Source organism: Mauremys mutica, chromosome 2 (assembly GCF_020497125.1).
Source record: "Mauremys mutica isolate MM-2020 ecotype Southern chromosome 2, ASM2049712v1, whole genome shotgun sequence".
Lineage (NCBI taxonomy): Eukaryota > Metazoa > Chordata > Testudines > Geoemydidae > Mauremys > Mauremys mutica.
The window spans coordinates 136,703,735-136,722,025 of NC_059073.1; the positions used below are offsets into that span (position 1 = coordinate 136,703,735).

General features: G+C 51.2%; 1 protein-coding gene across 1 annotated transcript; it reads right to left on the reverse strand.

The window, feature by feature from the left end:
- Nucleotides 1–10,163: 10,163 nt before the first annotated feature.
- LOC123365326 (leucine-rich repeat LGI family member 3-like) lies at nucleotides 10,164–16,954 on the reverse strand. Its single transcript, XM_045008083.1, has 7 exons — nucleotides 16,869–16,954; nucleotides 16,228–16,299; nucleotides 15,888–15,959; nucleotides 15,160–15,231; nucleotides 14,467–14,636; nucleotides 14,084–14,248; nucleotides 10,164–12,893 (listed from the first exon to the last, which is right to left on the reverse strand). The coding sequence occupies exons 1-7, from the start codon at nucleotides 16,934–16,936 to the stop codon at nucleotides 12,076–12,078; spliced, it is 1,437 nt and encodes a 478-aa protein (XP_044864018.1). The 5' UTR covers nucleotides 16,937–16,954; the 3' UTR covers nucleotides 10,164–12,075.
- Between the last annotated feature and the right edge of the window lie 1,337 nt (nucleotides 16,955–18,291).

Below are 18,291 nucleotides of genomic sequence, written 5' to 3' on the forward strand. Positions count from 1 at the left end.
CCCGCGGAATTAATTGTTCATGTGGCGGCGAGCGGGGTCCAATGCTTTTTAAATAAAAATAAATAAATAAAATATAGGAACACAAAACATATAAACCACCAGACCCCCAGCTGTCCCTAGGAGCTGCGGGTGCTCGGTGGCTCTGCATTTCAGACCCAGGGGTCTGAAAACTGATTTGTCTCCAAACAGAGGCTGCTTTTGAAAACTTTGGCCTTTTTGCAAATCCAATCTCATGGGGTGAAAGGAACCAGCACGAGGACCCTTTGCGACCTAGCAGCGCTAATACTGAGCCTTCAAAAACCCAGGGTCAGCCTCCACCCCCCAAATCATGAGATTTTAAAACAATACATTGGGGGTTCTCTTTTGTTACCTTCTGGCTTGTGAGGATTAAGGGTGCACTTGGGTCACATATGCAAGTGTTTCTCAGAAACCATAAGGGCTAAAAACTTCCCTTTAAAAAACAAAGCTAAAATTTTCAGGTAACCACATGAACCCTGGAGCTGAGGCTTTAAGAAAACAGCAAATATCACAAGACTAGAATTAAAATCACCTCCCAGTGACAGAGAATTCACCCCAGATAACAACAGATGTAACCAGGACCCCAACTCTCTAAGGCCCTGATTCACCAAAGCACTTTAGTAAATGCTTAACAACTGTAACCACATGCTTAAGTCCCAGTGAGGTCAAGTAGCTTACGTGGACTTCATTGGGACTTAAGCGTGTGCTTAAAGCTAAGCATTGGCTTAAAGGTTTTGCTGAGATTTCAATGCCTTGTGGCTTTAAGAATGGTGTGGGTTGTTGCTAGGCAACAACTGCCAATTTTTAAAAAGCAGAGGCAGCTTTGTCAAGTAGCCAGAGCAGGGCAGTGAGAATCAGATAATCCGAGTTGAAATCTAAGTTCTGGCACCTACTCCCCAGGATACTTCATTTCACCCCTCTGTGCCTCAGTTTCCCCACTGATAAAATGCTGTAGCTATTTACCTATCTCCCTGCGCTGTGTGGCTTAATGCATTCAGATCTGTGAGCTCTTGGGAAGTCCTCGCATGAACAGTGTCAAATAAAGGAACAAAGAGTTATTCATGAATCACTAATCACTACTGTGTATATATATCTCCTCACTATATGTTCCATTCTATGCATCCGAAGAAGTGGGCTATAGCCCACGAAAGCTTATGCTCAAATAAATTGTTAGTCTCTAAGGTGCCACAAGTACTCCTGTTCTAATCACTACTGTGTACATGATGAAAATGGATCAGTGAAACATCCGTGCATTTGCCCTTCATTTGCAATTCTCTTCGCCACATATCCTTCTTTGTCAAAACAACTTGTAAATCACTCTAAAAGACGCACTCTTGTTCAGTGACAAGTTTTTGGGCTATATGTGGGAATTACTGGGTGAAATTTTCCATCTTATGCTACTCAGATCCTCAGACTAGATGATCATAATGGTCCCTTCTGGCCTCAAAATCTACTCTGCCCATTTTACAGGTGGGAAAATAGAGACATGGAGCAGAGAAATGACTTGTCCAACATTACACAGTGAGTCAATGGGAATGCTGGGAACAGAACCCAGGTGTCCTGAATCTCAGCTTTTTGCCGTGAGCTCTGAGGATCAAACTGCTGCTTGCCTTAAGAGCAATAGTTGGCTTTGACACAGTGCTTTAATTTATTTATTGTGCCGGAAATTTATGATACATTCATGATGTAAATATCATTTCCATGGAAACCACCAGAGATGGCAAAACACATAGGATTCTACTTTCCCCACAGGCTAGGACAAAAGGAGACAGTTGCAGCCCTGTCCAGACTTCCCAAATGTCCCCATTTTGGAGCCACAGTTTCTATCTTTTCAGCAAAACATCTACAACTTTTCCACTCTGTCCCTCCAAATAGTGTTCCAACTCCATTGTATCTTTCTCCAAAGGTCTCTATTCATAGCTTCCCAAAGTTGGCAGGTACTGCATGCCCCAACCTCCTGCTGCTCTGTGAATAGGATCCCTGCAACAAAGATGTCTTTGTGAAGGAGTCTTAACTGGATTTTACGTCCTATTCAAGCTCCTGTGGTACTACATACATAGGTGAAAGTTGATGAGATACAAAAATGAAACTGATAGTTACCTGAGCCGTGACATGTACAATGCTTTGGGTTTAATGCTCTAATCGTGTTGCTATGATCCCATGTTATTAGCCTCCCACTTCATGTGCATAGAACTAAGCAACCCTCCCTCTGCTCCTTCAAATCCCTTCTTCCAACCCATTCCTTTTGTGAAGCCAAGATCCTCAGCTGGTGTAACTGGGGTAACTCTACTGGCTTGAGTGGAGCAACCTGAGGTCACACCAGCTGAGGATCTGTCCTGCAGTGTCTCTGTTCTATCAGAAGTGCACTCATGACGTCATATTAGTGTTAGAAAGCTAAGAAGCAGGACACGCCTGCAAAGCACATGCAAGCCCTGGGCTCTAAAAACAATACATAAGATTAGGGACTCAGATTCATCCCTGGTGTAATGGTAAAGCCAATGGAGTTACACCAGGGGTGAATTTGACCTATGACCTTTATTTCAGAAGAGTCCCCTTTAATTTCCTCTATAAACCTAGTAAGTCAGATGCCCAGCTGGCATAAACGACCATGGCTCCACTACAGTCAACAGAGCTACTCTGGTTTGCACCAGCTGCGGGTTTGGCTCTGGCTATCTCTGTATGTAATAACAGGACAGTTACAACTCTATGAAGTGCCAATGCCCCCTGGGTTTCAACAGAGAAGAACTGGAGCTAGAGTATTGTCAGCCCTTGGCTATGGAATTCCCTCCCTCCTGCTCAAACAAGAGCCTGAATTTGCTGATCTATTGAACTTCTCTCTCTGTGTCTCCAGTGCCTATGACCATGGTATCCAAGATCTGAAAAAGGGACCCCCAAATAATTGTCCATAGTGGTCTTCATAGCAGATTATGCTTCCAGACAGGCTGCTAAGCCAATGTGATTTCCCAGGCTTCCTTCTTCAGGGTTGGGATTGGGGCATGAGTGCACACAAAGGGGAGATTTGTGTTTGCAAATCATCAGGGAGGGGTTAATATAGCTCCAGCAGAAATTTGCATAGGTGCTTTCCTAACAAATGATTTCAGCCTCCAGTTGTAGATTGGAGCCCTCATAAAATCAAAGTGAAAAAAACCCAGCGAAGACTCAGCAATTGGGCCTCAGCTAAGTCCAGTGGGCGAGAGCTGGACTGCACAGTTATTATTATTATTGTTATTTGCTGTGGTAGTCAAGACCCAAACAAGTCTCAAAGGTCACAAGTCTCTGACACAAAAAAACAAGGAAGGGAAATTGGCCTGTTCACCACTTCTCAGAACAGAAAATCAATACTGATCATTGTAAAAAGCTCCAAGTGATGCAGCCCCCTCGGCTAGCACTTTTCCCTCTAAGGCTGGGAACCCTTTGAGGACGAGGGCACGGTCACTGGACAGTTTTGTTGCCATGGTGCCTCTAGAATGTTTGTTTGCCTATTTCACTCTGAGTTCTTTGCTGACGGCTCCTGTGAACCACAAAGGGACTTCATGTGAAACAACAGCATCATGAGGCTGTGTGTATCCCGACAGGGAAGGTGCTTGACGCATGCACACAAATAATGGGTGTGCATAGTCCAGTGCCCAAAGGAAAGAAACAAACCACGCAGGCTCTGACGGGTAAATGAAAATTGCATTTTGGCAACGGCTTTCCCCAGTGCAATGTGAAAACGACACAAGACCCAGAGGGCACAGAACAGAAAAGAAGGCGCCTGAGGTTTATCAGGGCTGCTTTTGCAATGGGCAGTGGGAGATGCTGCCATTGGGCTGTGAAAAAGTCAAAAGGGCACCCAACATATACTCTTTTTGAAGCGTTCGTACAATGCTTTTTGTCTGTTGAGAGAAGCACAGGTACTTGTGAGCTACACAAGCAGGAGGAAGGATGGTCTTCTGGTTAAAACCCAGACCTGGGACTCAGTAGATTCAGTGTTGTCAAGTCTCACTATATTTTATGTTTTCCTTAAAGCCCCAGCTCCTGGAGTCATATGATTAGGTGAGAATCACATTTTCCATTATAAATAAAAGCAAGTTTCAAGCTCTATTGGTTGCAGAAAAAAGCCTGAAAACATGACCTAAGTGCACCCTGAATGCTCAGAAACCATTACACAAAGAAAAAGAGCCTAAAGTGTATTGTTATTTTTTGAAATCTCATGATTTTTGAAGGCTTAGAGATGGAGATAATGGTCCCTTCTGACCTTAAAGTCTATGAGTCTATGAGATTCTGTAGATCTGAGTTGTACTCCTAGATCTACCACTGATTTTGCTGTCTGATCTTAAGGCCAGGCAGTCTTTCAAAGCCCATTAAAATCAATGTCCCCAATTCAGCAAAGCATGTGCTTAACTTTTAAGTGCATGGGATTTAAGTACAGGATTAAAGTTAAGCACGTGGTTAAATGCTTTGCTGAACTGGGGAAAGCAATCTGTGCCTCGGTTTCCCCCTATGTAAAATGCAGATGATAATCCCTACAACACAGGGACATTGTGAAAAATCATTGACACATATAAAATGCATTGAGATCCCGCCCCCCAAAAAGGGGCAAAGGATGATTACATGCTCTGATGAATCTCTCACATGATCCCAGGCTCCGATGAAACTTTGGTGCCCAGACACCTCAATGATAGGAAAGACTGGTTGTGAGAACGAAGTGCCTGTCATTCAGTCTCTGAGATGAATTGGTAGCCAATTTCCCTGCACTCTGCTATGTTTGGAAACCTCCCTTATCAAAATAATAGGACAGCATCCTGCATTAACAGCCCCATTCCCTGCAGTGTCAATATTGCAAATAATGGTGTATTGGCTCATGCCTGAAGGATCCTGCAGTACATTCTTTTTTTTATAAGCGCTGCCACAAGTCTTTTTCTTAAATTCAAGGCCCAGCCAAACACTGACTGTGGTTATCTGTGTGCTATGCAGGTGGCAACTTCCTTAATTGCAGAGGGACTGAGATTCCTCCCGGATGTAACAATAAAGATAATGGAGTTATACCAGGTGTGATTTTGACCTATGAGCTTTATGTCAGAAGCATCCACAGCAAGCAATTCCCTTTCCGCTTTCAGGGAAGCTGTGAGCACACCTGAATAGTGCTAGTCTTGTGTGTGGTTTTGAGTTGTAAACCTACATCATTTCACAGGCAATTTATGGTAGATGCGCACCTTGGGGGTGGGGATGGGAAGAGATGCAACCCTCGTAGCTGCAATTTGAACCATGTAACTCCTGCTCTGGCTTCTTCCATGTGACAATAGGTCAAGAATTTTTCAGTCTCCTTTATCGGGTGTCGTGGCTTTGAAAACATCTCACTCTTAAATTTTGTTAATGGTTTTTTTTTTTTTTTTTTTTTTTTTTTTTTTGGTAAGTGCCATTTGTATAACTTAAATAGCTTCAAGTGGAGAAAGACAAATAAAAACCTGCATTTGGAAATGAAAAAAAAAAAAAAAAAAAGTTAATCCCTGGTGCAAATTGGAGGCAGCCCTCATTTGCAAACCCACTTGTTGTGCAAATGAAGGCTGGGATTTCCCAAGTGACTCCCACTGAAAGTTGGACACCCAGCTCCCTTAGACCCATTTGAAAATACCAGCCTAGATGTAGCCTGTCTGTGCAAATTCACTACTGTGCAAAATGGACTCGGTCCTTATGAAAAATCAGCCCTTGGTCAAATTAGGTGGGACCATCCGGCTCCTGGTGTAATTCTCTGTTGTCACAGTGTCTGAGCAGCTGTTATATACTAGGTCCTGGTGTGCTGAGCCTTCCACCACGGATATTTAAATAGGATTCTTTATCTGAGGATCACGCAGCAGATGTTATTTCAAGGTAGAGTTTGATTATATAAGAAACCAGAGCGGCTCCTGTCCCTGGGGGCTGGGATGCCACATACCACTTAGTTTAATTCAGTATTGAATAAAATGTTGTGAAGGCTGCTGAGGGTTATATAAAGCTAATGGAAGGCTGGGAGCAAGAGCGGTTTCCCATCGACCACTCTGCTGAGTTTTCACCACTAGGGAGGGACCTTTGCCAGCCTCTAGACTCTATAAACAGAGGCATTTGGGGGCTCCTTTGATTTCTATTGATCCCTATTCGACAAATGCAGGGGTTCTCACAACAAAATTTTTGGTGGCCTCAGAGGGTGGCCATCAACTCTTCCTAGTGGCCACTCTGACAAATTTTCCTAAAACAACTTTAGGAAAAACAAATAAATATGCACATATACATGTCCAAATCAGTGTAATTAATTTATGTAGGGTTTTTGTTTGTTTGTTTGTTTTGCAGACTCAATAATAAAAATAATGTACAGTTATGTTTTTGGTGCCCCAGGTCCCCACTGCCTCCCCTGGCCCTCCACCCATCACCTCTAGCCCCTGATGCCTCTCCACTGCCCCCTGGGTTTTCCATTGTCCCCTGGGGCCCTGCTCCTCCTCCCCTGCCCCCATTGTCCTGAGCTCCCTTTCGTGGCCTTGCACCTCAGGTTCATCCCACTTCTTGCCTCTTGACCATGACGCCCCATAAGGCTGGCCCTGCTCAAGCCTTGCCACCCAGGGCTGAAGCCCAGAGCCAGAGCCCCATGGCTGGAGCTAGACGGGGGGGCAAAGGGGGGCCAAGCCTGTCTCCTGAGCCCCTAGGCACTGCAGGGAGGGGCTGCTGCTTTGCACCCTTGCTCTCCTCATCTCTGTCCAGGAGGCTGTGGTGGCCTCAGGAAAATCCCCTGATGGCTGAATGCAGCCACGGTGGCCAGTATTGAGAAACGCTGGGGGCTGTATCACAGAGGAGAAAGTGAGAGTCAGCTGGGAAAAATAAACAGGGACTGTCCCTGCTGAGCACAGCCAATTGGGAATGAATGGACCAGCAGTGAGAGTCACAGCCACTGAGAACCCTGGCCATTGTACAAGGCATTCAACTGCTAATCCTTAAAGCACAGAAAGGCAATCACTGTGTCATGTTGTATGGACCTGATCCAAAACTCACTGAATTCAACAGAAAACGTCCCATTGATTTCAGTGGGCTTTGGGTCAGGCCTTATAAAAATAAAAATGACCAATGGGTGAGCCATTCCCTATCAACTAATGACCAGGCTGTCTCTCGGGCCTACAACTCCTTCATCTGTTTACTAAGGGGCCAGGCCATGCTCTCTTAGTCATTATTGCTTAAATATTGCCTCCTGATAATATTATTGACGGCACTCTGGCTACTATTGGGACTAGCACTGTGTAAAACAGATAGAGTGAATGAATCTCTCTGGTGAGAGAGAGTAGGCACATATAGTCACAGAGACAAAGACAGCTAGACATGTATAATATTAGATGGATGGATGGATGGACACAGTATGAGTCATAAAGTATCTGTCAGGAGGATTTCTGCCCCATTGGGTTGGAAATGTGGCTGACACAGGGCTCGAAGGCTGTCCACACGCAGCTGAGTTCTCACTTGTAATGTGTCAGATATTAATGGGGGCTGCGGGGGGCCGGGGGTGGTGGTGGCAGGAGTCCAACTACAATTGCCTGGCCGTTCTTTTATAACTGCTCTTGGGTGACCAGCGGGGACATTTCAGGCTTGGGGGTGGCCAAGAGATGCTGTCAAGAGGTCCCCTGGGGGCAATGGGAAAGAAAGCGCTGGCCACAGGCAACTGCCAATCCCTGAACCTTCTCCCTCAATTGGGGATAAAATGGAAAAGGGGTTCAAGGGAAAGCGTGGTGTCCTGGAACTGGAGGGGCTGTGTGTTGCCAGGATGGAGGGTCAGGGATTAGTGGGAAGGAAATTCTGGGATTAAGGAGAGGAAATATTATGAGATTAGGGGAGGGTGTGTGTGTGTGCTGGGACTGGGAGAGGAACTGTGGGATTAGGAAGTCTATTTTGGGATGAAAGGGAGAGGATGCTCAGGGAGGAGAGAGTTTTATCAGGTTTGTAACACCCCCATTAGGTTGTGCATTCACACACACACACACACACTCACTCACTCCATCCCTGGGGCTGGCACGTTCCATAGCACAGAGCTCATGGTTCAGAACAAAGGACGGCATGAGTGTCACAGTGCGTTTATTTTTTGAAGCATTTCTGTAGCGCTCGTACACCTTGGTTATAAATTGTATGCAGAGAGCGTCCTGCTCTGGGGCTGAGGAGGGGGGCAGTGTGGCCAAGAGGGGAGTTACAGGCACGAGGAGGCAGCTGATGAGAGCACAGCATGTGGACCTTCCCTCCTCCCAGGCCCCTGCACAGCAGGGCCAGGTCGTCCCTGTCACCACTCCCCAGCAGATGGCGAAAGAACCTCAGGGCTGCTCCTCTCTCCAGCTGGGAAGCGAGGGGAACAGGAGGCTGCTGATGGGGTCACTGCACACTGACAGCAGGCTCCTCCGAGCCTGATCCTGCTCCCACTGGAGTCTGCGGGAGCTGTGCCACTCGCTCCAATGGGAGGAGGGTCAGGGCCTGTGGGAGCTGCAGGGGAAGGAGGGTTTGAGACTGGGGCACTGCAGCTCAGGAGTAAGATGGTGAGGACAGGCGAGATGCCCTTATGTCTGAAGAGCTCAGGCTCATTCTCTGTTAGGGACAGGGGAACCCTCCTGAAGCCCTCACCTGATGATCAGCCTTTCCCTTCTTTCCAGGTACCCCTACTGCAAAGGTAACAACCTGTCCTCCACCAGTAACAACCAGCAGAGTTTGAACCTGGAGCCATCAATGCTAAAAGCACATGAGCTAAAGGGATAATTCCTGCAGTGAGCAGCAATAGTAGGCTTTTATCTCCTGTATGAAACCACACCCACAGGCAGGAGGAGGCGACACATAGCCCATCCCCAGCTCTTCCACACTTTGCATGATCAAACTGCTGGGGGAAAGGAGGGATAAGCAGGGACAGAGGCCCAGATCCTCAAGGGTATTTAGGTCCTCCTATTGATTTCAGTGGGAATTAGGCACCTAAAGACTTTTAAGGACATGAACCATCGAGACAAATGGATAGAGATGGGGCTAGTCTGTGGATCGGAATATGGACATATAAACAGAGAGACGTAATGGGAAACAGGTGCCTTTGCCTGGTTAGCCTGCCAGGAGATAAAGCACCAAAACCAACTACCAACGTTCCTTTGCCCTCGTGTTTCCGACCCACCAGAAAGCCCCCTGCCTTTGAGATCTGCAGCTGCAAGAGGTCCGGAGGCCCCAGAGGAGAGGGGGTTTGGAGCAGAGCTTTCTGATGTTCCCCATCTCTAGGCACCCTGCGAGGAAGTGAGGAGGGGCAGGGTCTCATTTCCCAACACAAGTAGGATATCAGCAAACCGGGTACAGGGAACCAGTCCCCACTCCCTCTCTGATGATCAAAGGAAATAAGCACAATATGAAGGGAGAGATCCTTGCTGCACGTCTTAAAGATGTGCAGGCTTTTCCCACAGCTGGGAAACGATCACCCACTGAGCTGCTCTGCGCCTCCCACCAATGCCTGGGATGCACAGAATCACAGAGCAAGCTGGGACCTTTGCTCCAATCCCCGGTGATGCACTAGAGACAAAGGGGACATCGAAACACTACAGGTCTGATTCTTGTGGACACTACAGCCCCTTTGCACCAATCTGGCCTCCACGTGGGGGTCGATTAGTTACATGCTCTTTAAGGCAAGTGGTGTAAAGGGGCTCGGGGTGAATGAGAATCAGCCTGGAGGCTGGAGCTCTGTCTCCCTGAGTAGAATACAGGAGCTCAGGGGACAATTGCTCCTATCACTGACACTGACGGGACTCCACCCTGTCAGTGGGGAACATACTAGTGAGACCGAGAGACAATTTGGGCCCTGTGGCCATTGATTGATGTCATCCATAAACATCAAAAGCCAGGCAGAGCCAGCGCTGGGATCACGCCAGGAGCTGGGTGGGCTGAACCCAGGGCCGGCTCCAGACCCCAGTGCGCCAAGCAGGCGCGTGGGGCGGCATTGTCCTGGCAGGGCGGCATTTGGCTCCGGCGGACCTTCCACAGTCATGCCTGCGGGAGGTCCACCGGATCCCCGGGACAAGCGGACCTGCTGCAGGCATGACTGCGGCGGGTGCGCTGGTCCCGCGGCTCGGACGGAGCTCCCGCAGGCATGCCTGCGGATGCTCCACCAGAGCCGCGGGACCACGGGACGGTCCGCAGGCACTTCTACCCCGGCCGCGGGACCGGGGAAGGGCGGCGCGAGCGGCGCAGCGCGCCGCCCTGCTTGGGGTGGCGGAATTTCTAGAGCTGCCCCTGGCTGAACCTTCGTAGTTCAGGAAACCCCTGGCTTCCTTCTCTCCAGTCCCTCTTGTATGGGACATGTGACTCCCTGGAGGAGTCTCTCTTTTCACTCCCTGTCACTGTGGCTGTCAGCAATTCCGTTTAACTTGAGCCATGCAAGCACATGGCAAGCGAAAGGCAGGATAGAAATCCACACACTAGACAAAACATTTCCCTTTAGCTGCCGTCCAGTCTGGCCTGAAAGACTCACTGGTGCTTATGCAGCGGGATTGTGCACTGGAGCAGATGCACTAGATTTCTGCTCTGGGATTGTGCACCAGTGCATATGCAAGGGGATGATGTATTGGGCACATGCACTAGATTTGTGCACTAGCGCATGCTCTCTGACCCTCTCCACTGACCCTGGATTTGTGCATGGGGATATATGCACCCAAGGCACATGGGCTCATGCACTAGACTTGATAGCTAGCATGCTGATAGCTCTTCCTGTCTGCAGATAACAAAGGAGGGGAAGAAACAGTATCTCCCTTTTACAGAAGGGGAAACTGAGGCACAGCAATTTACCCAAGGTCACACAGCAGGTCAGTGGAAAAGCCAATCCTGGACTCCTGAGCCCCAGTCCCTTACACTAACCACCGGACAGTGTTGCCCCCTGCAGCTTGACAGAGAGAAGATGCCTGGAGGGAAGCAAAACAATTCACTGCAGTAAAGTGGGGGAGGTACAAAGGGCCCCTTTATACTTCCATTAGCTCCCAGAAGGCTGTGGAAGGCAGCTCACTGAGGGCGCTGGGATGATCTGGGCTGAGGTTGCCACTGGGCACGCTTCCAGAGAGCCCTCTTGCAGGGTGGCTGTGGGAGCCAAAGGGGATCAGGTGGTCCAGGGTCTCAGGAGTGGTGGAGCCACACAGAGCAGTGTCTCTACAATCTGAATATGGGTGATGGCTACAGAAAGTGCGGCAGAAGCTTCAGGAAGAGTTCGGGAGAAGTGACGACAAGGGACTTTCTTCTTCCAGGCCTGCTACCCGGCGCTCTGTATGGGGACAGGAGCATGTGTGCAGAGGGGACTGCAGGGAGGGTTCAGGGTGACAGATACAGGGATGTATGCATGTGTGTCGGTGGGTGGGAGACGCAGCATGGCGTGGTGCACCGCCAGTGCACCATATCTGGGTTCGCCGATAAGAATGTGCACACGGGAGTAGCTGTGTGTGCATGGAAGGTGCAGTAGTCAGAGTGGATGTGAACAGGCATGGATCTGAGGGTGTACATGGACGTGGCTGTCCATGCACAGCAGTATATGGGCATGAATATAATGCTCTATGCGGGGAGATGAATGTGAGGTTAAGGGGTGCGGGAATGTGTGTTTGTTTATGGGGTGCACAGGGATTGCATGGACATGTAAAGAGTGAGTGTAGATGCATATGGTATGGCTAGGAGACGGCGAAGGGGTGTCCATGGGGGTGTTGGAGTGTACGCGCACTGGAGGCCTATGGGCAGGAATGTAATGTGTATGAGATGCTGGAGGGCATGTGCGTATGCGTATGAGTTTATCTATGGAGGGATGGCTGTGGTGAGCATACACTCCTGAATTCGAGTGCATGGATGGAACGTGTGCTGGGTATGCATGGACTCACGGGCCTGTGTGAGTATGTGTGTGTTCTGGACTTGTCCATGGATATGGCAGTGGGGCAGTGCATGGGCACAGACAGGAAGCCTTAGCCTGAGGCGAGGCAGTGCGCTGGAGTCCCCGGCTCCAGGGGTGTTGCAAGTGGAAGAACGTTTTCTCTGCACAGTGTCTAGGAGTGAGGCAGGGAGCTGGGCAGGTGGCAGGAACCCCCCCTACAAGCTGAGGTCCACCACAACGTGCTTGTAGACCAGTGTGCTGCTCTTGAAGCTGGGTGCCAGCAGAAGGTCCATGTCCTCCAAGGGGACGTAGTGGAAAGCCCGGGGCGCTTGGACGGAGAGTTCCTGGAACTTGAGAAACTTCTGCTTCTCCTCATCCCAGAGGTAAAGATGGGTGAAGGAGAAGTCGCTGCCAAGTGCCATGTACTGGCGCTGGGACACCAGGAAGGGCTGCATGACCATGGAGCCCCGCGAGGGCAGGGTCTGCAGCTCGGTGAAGCGCTGCCCCTCCCACTTGACCACCTTGGAGTCCCCGATGTAGCGGCTGAGGCACAGGTAATTGTCTTTCTTGAACTTGAAGTGCTTGACCATCTGCACGTCCATCACCTCGGCCACCTCCCCCTGCTGCACAAACTGCTTCTGGGCGCGGCTCCACTGGTAGATGACAGGGGCCTGGGAGCTGCTGGAGATGATGAGCCGGGGCTTGCCTTCGTTCTCCACGTATTCCACGTCGGTGTCGCGGTGCCAGGGGTGCAGGGCCTGGTGGGAGTAGAAGCCATTCTGGTTCCAGCGGTAGAGGCTGGTGGAGCCAGCCTTGGAGCTGTCGGCGATGACGAAGTACCAGTCGCCGTCAATCTGGAAGGCCTCAATGTCATTGGGCTTGCGGATCTTCCTGCTGTCCATGTCCTGGATCTTGATGAACTTGTCCACGTTGGTGTCCCAGCGGTAGATGTAGGAGCCGCCGAAGAGCTGTGCCACCACCACGTAGAGCTGCGACTGGGCCACGATGGGCTTGCAATACACGGCCGAATGAGCTGTAAGGGGGCAAGAGGCAGAGTCAGCAGGGCAGGCCCCTGGCCCCCTGCTCCAGTGCACAGTGTGCATGCATCAGACATGGTCTGCACCCAGAGCCCATTCTGGGGGGCCACAGAGATCCAGCCCAGATTCTTGTCCTCCCGGCGATGCACCCAGAGTCCATGCCAGGTGGGCAGAGAAATCCAGATCCGGCTCTTCATACCCAAAGTGAATTAGGCTGAGGGTTCCCTCTCCCTATCAGGACTGAAGATCTTTTTCACCTGTGTCTGTCACAGACACATGCGCTTCCTGGTGTGCGGGAAGAGGAGAAGAACCCGGACTGGATTTCGGTGCCCATCTGGAAGGATGATGTCCAAGTGGAATAGCTCTGGAGCAGTTTCCAGTAGCTAGTGGAGGAGAGTGTCCCAGGTGAGCAGCGTTAGCATACCTGCTTGCAGACACACATACCACACACTTGTGCACACACCTGCATAGTGATGGAAAATCCAAACCCTCCCTTAGACTAGGCTTCCCAGGAAGGGGGTGGAATCCCCGTCACTGGAGGATTTTAAGAACAGGTTGGACAAACTCCTGTCAGGGATGATCTAGGTTTACTTGGTCCTGTCTCAGTGCAAGGACATGAACTAGATGACCTATGGAGGTCCCTTCCAGTGCTACATTTCTATGATTCTATAACCACTCACATATACACACACAGTGGCACTTTCACATGTGCACACAAACACTTGGAGACTCTCCCATATATGCATGCACGCACCCTGCTGTTGGCCTTGAATCTGAAGGGGGCTCCAGGTTGCTTTGCTGTGACAGCGAGGATGCAGCTCCTGCAATCCGCACTCCCTGCCTCTGCCTAAAGGGAGTGGGAAGAACCACCTGGCACTGCCAGGTGTTTCTGCCCCTAGGCTCTGCACTGTAAACCCCAAGGGTAGCTCACAGCTTCCCAGGAATCATGCCCTGAACCACACCAGGGAGGCTAACGTCCCCTCTTCCTATCCCCCTGCCATGTGCCTCTTCATGGCTCATGCAATGAGAGACTGATTGCAAGTGACCATGAACCCCTGATGATAGGATCTTGCAGTTTCTCCTAGTGCTCACTATTATGGGACTTGCTGTCTCCCATCTCTGGCCCCACTCCTACAGGAAAGTACAGGGCCATGGCAGGATGTCTGTCTGCATGGCTGGTCCTTACCAGGGATGCGGTCAAAGTCCCGTAGCTTGCGCTCCACATAGTCCCACTTGAAGATGGTGCAGATGCTGGCACTGGGCTGTGCCAGTGCTACGTAGAGGTCGCTGCTGTAGACAAAAGGCTCAGCTGACACCGACTGGAATGGCAGGACCTGGTGCACCACAAAGTCTGGGAGGGAAGGGGTGAAGATGAGGCAGCAGTGGGGACCCCCGTCATAGCACCCAGCCCACTGCTCCCTGGCCGTGGCAGCATCACCAACGGCTTTGCTTTTCAACCATGCCCATGGAAAGTGGCCCCATATCCACTCTCCCCTGCCTCCAGCCCCAGCCCGCTAAACAAGCACAAGTCATGCCTAGTGAAGCAGTGAGAGCAGCAGCCACTCCTACCTGTCGTGATGCAGCTGAAGTCCTTCAGGGCCGGGTCCCAGATCTTCTGCCCCTGGTAGCGGACGGGGCTGCTGCAGAAGATGGCAGGCACTGTGGCATTGGTCCTCTCCATCCATTCCACCAGCCACTTGATTTTGCAGTCACAGATGAAAGCGTTGCCCCGGAGATCCCTGCGGAGGGGAGGGTTTACAATGGAGCATTGGTCACGTGAGCAATGAAACCCCACTACCACCCCTTCCTCACCCCACAGCTACAGACAAGGCCGGGAACCCCAAAGCATGTGCTTACGGTCTGGGCCTGGAGAAGGAAATGGTTTCAGCTCTGGGGGAAGCTAGTCTCAACCCTGGTGTGTGAGTGGGGAGCACATTTAGTCCCTTGAGCCTCATTAAAGAGACTCATCCCTCTGTTCTCCCTCCTGTGCTCTGAGCCCACAGAGCCCTAAGGTGCATGTGGATATTGACATCCTCCATCCCCAAAGAGATGACTAGGGAGCTGGGCGCTGGATCTGCAGGCCAGGAGGGGTGGGGTGAAGGCACTGGGGTAGGCAGGAGAATGGGGAGGCAGGTTGGGCTGCTCAGAGGACCAAGGTTCCTGGGCTCTGATATCCTGCTCATTGGCTCTACAGAGCATGGGACAGCATCTCCCTCAATAACAGGCCCTTAGTGGTGGCGGGAGACCTGGGCGGGGCCTTACAGGTCACTGAGGATGTCCAGGGGTGTGAAGATATCTCTGGGCAGTGTCTGCAGGTTGTTGTTGGCCAAGGATCTAAAAGAGAGAGAGAGAGAGACTTATTACCAGGAAAAGTGGCACCTCCTTTCGAATGGACCCTGGGCAGAAGGCCTGTCCCGGAAGCCAGCACTGTGTCCACAGTGGCAACCCCCAACCCACAGCTCCTGCTTTCTTTGATAGGCGGAGCTACCGCCCTAAAAGTCAGAGAGGCAGGGTTGTCTGCTTGCTGCGAAACTCACAAATAGATGGACCCGTTGTACTGTGTCAGGCATGCCATCCCCACAGGCACGTGCCCGGCATGCCGGGCGTATTATACCCACAAGCTCTGTGGTGCACATTATACCCACAGACATGGTGAGGTGTGCTTAACTCACAAGTGCTGTGAGGTGTGGCATGACCATGGGAATGCCATATCCACAGGACGTGCTAGGTGCACCCACAGGCCCATGCCAAGCGTGCCATGCCCACAGGACGTGCTAGGTGCACTTTGCCCACAGGCCCATGCCAAGCATGCCCTGCCCACAGGACGTGCTAGGTGCACCCACAGGCCCATGCCAAGCGTGCCATGCCCACAGGATGTGCTAGGTGCACCCACAGGCCCATGCCAAGCGTGCCATGCCCACAGGACGTGCTAGGTGCACCCACAGGCCCATGCCAAGCGTGCCATGCCCACCGGCACGGGCCATACTCACAAGTGTGTCAGGGACTTCAGTCCTCGGAAGGTGAATTTTGACAGAGAGCGGATGTCATTGTTCTCAATGAACCTGCGGGGAACAATGGGGACACAGGTCACGCCCTCCTCCCTGAGAGGTGGTGCTGCCAAGCAGCCCCAGGGACTGAGCTCCCCTCTCTCCTGGGGTGGCCCCTTCAGATGGGAGGAGAGCATCCATGGGGTGGGATGCCATGACCCCCCAACCCTAACCAGAGGTGGCACCTTCCCTGCAACCCCTGCCCCCCGAAAGACCTTCTCCTCTCAATTCCCACCATCCCCTCCCTCCAGCCGACTCTGGTGTGAAGGAGAGGCGAACGTACAGGTACTGCAGGTGGGAGAGGCCGGTGAAGGCATCGTCCCCGATCAGTGTAAACTTGTTGGAGTTCAGTAAGCTGCAAAGAGAAGGGCGAGACATCAGCTCCGGGGGCTCTCCAGCTGGGCTGCATTGGGGGTACTAGGCTGAGAATAACAGAGAGGGGAATCCCTTCCCACCGCTGGGGGTGCACTGAGGAGGCAGAGATCTGGACGCAGGCTGTGAGTTCAAATGCTACCTGCTGCAGCTCAGCCGTGGCCAGGGGTTAACCCCCGACGCCCAGGCAGGGGAGGGTTCCATGGAGTGGGGGAGGCCTTCCCATTGCACAGGGCTGAGTGCCTCCATGTAGGATGCTCTCCTCCCTCGTGCCTGTGGTTTGTCCTGGAGAGAGGGGATAGAGGGGAGGTTTTCTCTGCCCATCTGTATCTCCCATGATCTCACCATTCAGCCACCTAGATCAGGCAGGCCCAGCTTTGCGGGAGATCAAACCTTACAGCTCCAAGGCCTCCCGAAGGAGACTCTGCCGAGCCTTTACCAGCCCCTGCTGCCTCACAGGGTATAAGAAGACCTGTGTCCCCATCCCCGGGGGGGGGGGGGCTGCCGTTGCAATAACAAGCCCCCATCCCAATGAGAGACCCAGAGACGTACAGGAACTGCAGGAGGGGGATGTGAGCGAAGGCTGCTGCTTTGATTTCAGTAAAGGCTGCATTCACCATGGTCCTGCGGAGAAGGAAAGGGGGAGAGAAAAGCTCAGGAACATTCCAGGAGGATGGGGCGTTCAGCACTCAGAGAAGTGACAGCAGGATAGTGTGGGCTGGAGCTAGGCAGACAGCAGTGTGCAGAGCCCGTCAGGGACTTTTCAGCAAAATTTGTTTCTGTGGGGAAATGCCCGTTCACAGAAACCAAAGCTGCCCTCAGGGAAGGATGGTTGGTTTCTACGGGTTTCCCCGTTTCCGAACAAACTTGAAAACACATTTTAAATTGCCGAGGGCTCACCTTTTTGGACATTTTCCAAATGAAGAAAAAAAGGTTTGTTTTTCAGGTCAAAATGTTTTTTAGTTTCAAAATTTTAGTGCACGGTAAAGGAAAAGTTTTTTTTAAAAGGTTGAAATTGAAATGATGCGTTTCCCCGGACTCAATTTGAAATTTTCTACTGATCTTTGGTTTATAAATGTTTTCAAGATTTCAACTTTTGGTCCTGATTCAGGGTGGGGAAAATGTAGAAATCTTGAAAATCCTTGCAGGTGAGGACAAGCATTTCCTGCCCGGTTCAACTGGTATGTGCTGTGTAAGCATCTCTGCCTCTCGTGTTGCTCTGCCAACGCCCCTCAATGCTGGCCCACAGCCCCCCTGCTCTCCCAGCCCCAGGGCCTGCCACAGCCCTGCCGACACCCCTCATTCCTGATCTGCAGTCTCCTGTTCTCCTAGTCCTAGCTTGGCATGTTCCAGTTATTGCTCTTGGATCCAGGTATGGCCTTTCCAGGGGGAGGTTTATATCTGCCCTCTGCTCCCCAGGTAGAGGAGGTATATTTAAAGAGCTTTTTTGCTGTAATTACAGTCTGCAGGTCCAGGGAGGTCCCGCAGGTCCAGTCGATAGGGCCATGCATGTTCAAAGGAAGCCTGTCTGCCTCCCGCTGCAGAGAGCTGGTCTGCCTGGGACAGGTCCAGCCAGTGCAGTCTGATTGGAAATAAACCAATGGAGGCAGTGATGCTCAGTGTGTGTGGGGTGGGGGGAGAGGGGGCAGAATTGATAATGCAATGCGGGACCCACAGCATGGAGCAGGTGCTCCTCATTTGCATCATCCGATTCTCCCACTCCCCAGCACCCTGGCGAGGGGGATGGACTGCAGCAGAGCCAGCGTGTGCAGGAAGGAAGAGTGCTCCTGCAGACAATGAAAGAATGAGGTCAGCAGGCGTCCCACCCTGGGCTCTAGGGTTTGAGGGGGTCAAACCAAGGACAAGGGACCTAGGATGGGCAGAAGTGGGGTATGCTTCAGGGCTTCAGACATTCTCTATTTGAGATCAGGATTGGAGTTATGCAGGGGGTGGGAGGCAGATTATCTCCCATCTG